Source organism: Diceros bicornis (assembly GCF_020826845.1).
Source record: "Diceros bicornis minor isolate mBicDic1 chromosome 30 unlocalized genomic scaffold, mDicBic1.mat.cur SUPER_30_unloc_2, whole genome shotgun sequence".
Taxonomy (NCBI): Eukaryota; Metazoa; Chordata; class Mammalia; order Perissodactyla; family Rhinocerotidae; genus Diceros; species Diceros bicornis.
The window spans coordinates 4,704,912-4,708,967 of record NW_026690900.1 but is presented as its reverse complement, the minus strand read 5'-3'; the positions used below and the strand labels follow the sequence as shown (position 1 = coordinate 4,708,967).

At 53.8% G+C, this 4,056-nt stretch overlaps 1 protein-coding gene across 1 annotated transcript; it reads left to right on the top strand.

Moving 5' to 3' along the window:
* Positions 1–1,118: 1,118 nt before the first annotated feature.
* LOC131402119 (ral guanine nucleotide dissociation stimulator-like) lies at positions 1,119–3,844 on the top strand. The gene is made up of 5 exons (XM_058537043.1): positions 1,119–1,181; positions 2,233–2,343; positions 2,955–3,145; positions 3,288–3,664; positions 3,818–3,844. Exons 1-5 carry the CDS (start codon positions 1,162–1,164, stop codon positions 3,842–3,844), a joined length of 726 nt encoding a protein of 241 aa, XP_058393026.1. The 5' UTR covers positions 1,119–1,161.
* The last annotated feature ends 212 nt before the right edge of the window (positions 3,845–4,056 follow it).

Below are 4,056 nucleotides of genomic sequence, written 5' to 3'. Positions count from 1 at the left end.
TACTTCCTCCATCTCTAAGTGTGTACATTAGACACAGGTGACATCAGCCCACAGGTGTTGTCCGTATTATCACATGTACCCTGACAAGATCCCTAGGAATCTGTTTTTAGCCCAATCCTCATTGTGCAGCTTGGAAGACTGGGGAGATCTTGAGAGGCACCGCAGTTTTTCCAGGACACAGTACTGGTAGGAAAAAAGATGTCTGACTTCAGCTCTGTCTCCTCAAAGCTGGGCCCCTGGATCCACTCCCAAGGAGCTGTGGGGAGGGTGGTGATGGGTATTTGTGTACAGTGATGGAGATGACACGAACAAGGAGGGAGAGCAGCCAACAGCCTAGAGGGGGCTTTGGGTGGGTCTGATTGAATGAAGGGGCGAAGTATTGGAACCTTGAACAAGTGCCCTCACTTCCTTGGTGACAGCGGCCAACAGAACTTAGAACTCTGGTTACCAGGCACCCACACTGTAATCACAGCCTCCTGTCCAGTTCATTTGAGTGGAGACACTCAACACAGCAGGATGTTCTCATGTTGTCCCGTGACTTTCCGAGGCTCTGGTCCCAGGAAAGCCCAGAATGAGAGCATGTTAAGTCGTTTTAGAAATTGGCTCAGCCCTCACCTTGAATGTCTGTGGCCTTTTGGCAGGAGGAACCATGAGGTAACAGTTTGGGCCAGGGCAGGCCACTCTAGGTCAGGCCAGAACTGTGATCTCAAAAGGACAGGCCCACACCCCTTGACACTCATTGTGTGTGTGTGTGTGGGAGGTGGAGTTAGGGAAGCTGGGGATGAGGAGGACCCAGCCTGAGCAGGAGCAGGGAGCTAGATGGTGGGAGTCGGGCAGTGTGTCATGTTCATACTCAAGATCTTGGCTGCAGGAGATGAAGGTGAGTGCTGGAGACCAACCTCCTCTATCTGCATGTGAATCCCGGGCCCTCAAGGTGTCCTCGCATTCCTTCCCTGGTGGAGTCTATGCAGATTTCCCTCAGTGCCTGATCTGTGGGGGTGTTTCCCCCTGTGGCAAAGTGCAGGAAGGCCCCTGATCCCTCCTGGCCTGACTGCTGGGCACTGTCACTGCAGAGCTACACCCAAGAGATGGTCGAGGAGCTGGTGGATGGTTTCCAGTTCATCCTTTCCCTGGAGAGAACACAAGTGCACCAGTCCATCAATGACCAGGGCTGCTCTGAGGTGAGTGTGGGTGCAGAGGTGTCTTCACACGCAGGACTCTGAGATGACCAAGGCAGTACTAGAATGCAGACTCAAATCTGAGAACCCTCTGGACTCCCCGCCACCAGAATTTTCTCACTAAACTACCCCACAGTCACACTCTCAAAGGAATCTGGACCTCCACTCCTCCCCACCAACTACACAGGAGGGTAAAAAGTCACCTCAGTCCTCCTGGTGGTTCACTGTGATATCACTTACTGTATGTCCCTCCTCCTCTCCCCCAGTGTGAAGATGAGTTCACTGTGAATTTAAATGAGGTCTGCAGGATGCGTGCCCTCCAGGCAGGCATGATGGAGAAGCTGACAGAGTCCATGGCACCAGCTTTCCTGAGTAGGAACATGTCCAGCTTCACCGCCTTCATGGTCAACTACTCGGCCTTAGACACATCCCACCGGGTCCTGGACCAGCTGTTTACTAGCTGAGTAGACACTCCTTCTTCAGCACAGTGGTGACTCTGCCCAATGCCAGCTGTGTACCTGGGGCAAATCCCCACGTCTTGCTGAGCCTCAGTTTGCTCTTCTGAAAAGTGGGGGGGGGATAAATTTCATGATGATCTTGTAGGAACTAATGAGATAAGCAATGGCAAGTGCTTACCTGGTGCCTGGATCTGCAGAAAGTGCTGTGGATGTGCTGTGGTTGTCCATGGTGTTTATTTTTCTCTTCGCCGTGAAAAGTAGTCTGCCTCACTGATCTCTAGGATGTGGCCTTTCTGAGTGTGGAAAAACACATGGAAAGCACCCTGTCAAGGAGTTGAGATTCCATGCAGCTGGTCCTGATCCTTTTCCTTGGGGTAGCCAATTAAGGATCTCTGGGGCAGCAGAGAGACCCTAGGCCCACTCACGTGTCTGGGATGGTCTGGCTGAACTTCATCCATTCAAGTGTGTAGATTAAGCACCTACTACATGCAGGACTTTTGGAGACACTTAGTAAAGTCAGTGAATGAAGGAGACACAATCGCTGTGCCTCAATTGTCGTCTGAGAGTCAGACAGTGACATTAGACATCTTTCGCAGGTCCTGTCTTCCATGGTACATCCCAAGTGATGCCCTGATAGCCTCCTTTATAGCTGGAGGCATCTTCCCTTATTCCAGCCAGGAGGGCAGAGCACAGGCCCATCTAAAAAAGTGAGTGGTCTTTGGGTCTAGAAGAAGGGCTTCCTGTCTCTACAGAACAAGTTGTGGAAGGAGAGACGGGGGCTGTGGCTGGGGCGGGCCTGTGAGAACCTTGCGTCTCACACATCTTTTGATTCCCAAGAGAAGGCTGAGGTCTGGTGGCTTCCACTCCAGGAAGACAGGAGTCAAAGAGCTATAGATGGGTGCCAGGACCCCTGGGAAGCAGATGGGTGGCTAGGCTGAGTTGTCTCCAAGAGACCCATTCCCATCACAGACCCATCTTAATCTGTCTCTTCTCCATATCCACCTCTTCTGATCACCACCTCCAGGCCCAAGACAGGAGGTCTGTGAGCAACCCGTTCAAAAACCGGCCTTTGCTCAATCCAGTTGCGCAAGTACATGGAGGGTTGGGCTGGGCTGTGTCCCGGCCCTTCAGGAGAAGAGTGTCAGCAGGAAGAGAGTCACGACAGACTCTGTGTTCAACGTGCTGTATGAGCAGGGGCTCATCGCCAGTATGGGAAGGGGCAGGCATCAGGGCCCAGTCCCAAGCCAGGGTGCCTGGCATGAGAAGTATGGAGGGAAAGGCCAGGCCTCTGACTCTGTTGCCAAATTGCATCCCCTAGTGCCATCTCTTCTCTGGTGGGAACCTGCCTGGACCCAGGGCAGGATTTCTGGGAACCCCTGCACTTTCCCTGCTTCAGGATGAAGCTGACATCTCTGCATCTCAGCTTGCCTGGCTCGGAGCTGGGGGGCCACTCCTACTTTCTCCAGGTCCAGCTGGAGCATCCAAGGCCCATTGAGGCAGATCTGGAAGGTGAGCAGACTGCAGTCTAGGAAGATGATTTGCAGGATCTTCAAAGTCTAGTTTCCCTTACAGGCTGTGGGGTCTTTCCTGACTTTGACAGGGACCGTGAAGTCAGCTACTTGAGTGACACTGTTTCTTTCTCCTGCTGCAGTACCATCTCCAGAGCTCCCTCCAGCTCCAGAGCCAGAGCAAGGGCCAGCTCCACGGCTAGATCCATCTCCAGCTCTAGTTTCACCACCTGTGCTAGAGCTGGAGCCAGTGTCACCTCCATCAGTCCCTCCAGGGCCAGAGCCACCACCAACATCAGCTCCAGCCCCAGTGCCAGCTCCTGAGCTGGAGCCAGCTGGAGCATGGGCTCCAGGGAGAATCCTCACTCCACCTGGAGAGATAACAGCAGAGCCAGATCCAGCCCCAGAGCCCGCCTGCCCCTGGGATGTGACCAGCAAGAACCTGCTGAGGGAGGAGAAGCCTGACTTCTTGGAGTTCCCTCCCCAGCTGGTGGAAGAGCAGTTGACACAGAAGGATGTGGTGAGCAGCGGGGCTCTCAGGGCAGGTGGGGTCGGCCTTCGCTGTGCCATGAGCTGCCCCACACCTGACATTTCCTGATCCAGAATTCCATGATCTCTGTCCAGCTTCCCTGCTTACCCTCATGTGACCTAAGCAGACTTCTTAATTCCCAAGCTTTTGCTGTCCTCATGTGGACAGTAGAGATGGACACTGAGAGCAGCTGCCATGCAGACTGGCTGTGCAGATGGACGAGGTGAAGCAGAGAGGACTTTGGGCAGAGTCTGCGCTTTGGTGGGGGAGCGGAGCACACTGAAGTGCTGTCTCGTCCTGGGTAGTTCACTCATTTGCCCAGGAGGCCTCAACAGCCTCAGCACTAATTAGGCACCTCATGTGTACATGACTACAAGGCAGAC

Bases quoted from the DNA above. Each gene is read 5' to 3' on its own strand.
- LOC131402119 (XM_058537043.1), top strand. From the start codon at position 1,162: ATGACCAGGGCTGCTCTGAG. The intron at 3,146-3,287 runs GTGAGCAGACTG...CTCCTGCTGCAG, and splicing joins CATTGAGGCAGATCTGGAAG to TACCATCTCCAGAGCTCCCT. The intron at 3,665-3,817 runs GTGAGCAGCGGG...TTAATTCCCAAG, and splicing joins AGTTGACACAGAAGGATGTG to CTTTTGCTGTCCTCATGTGG.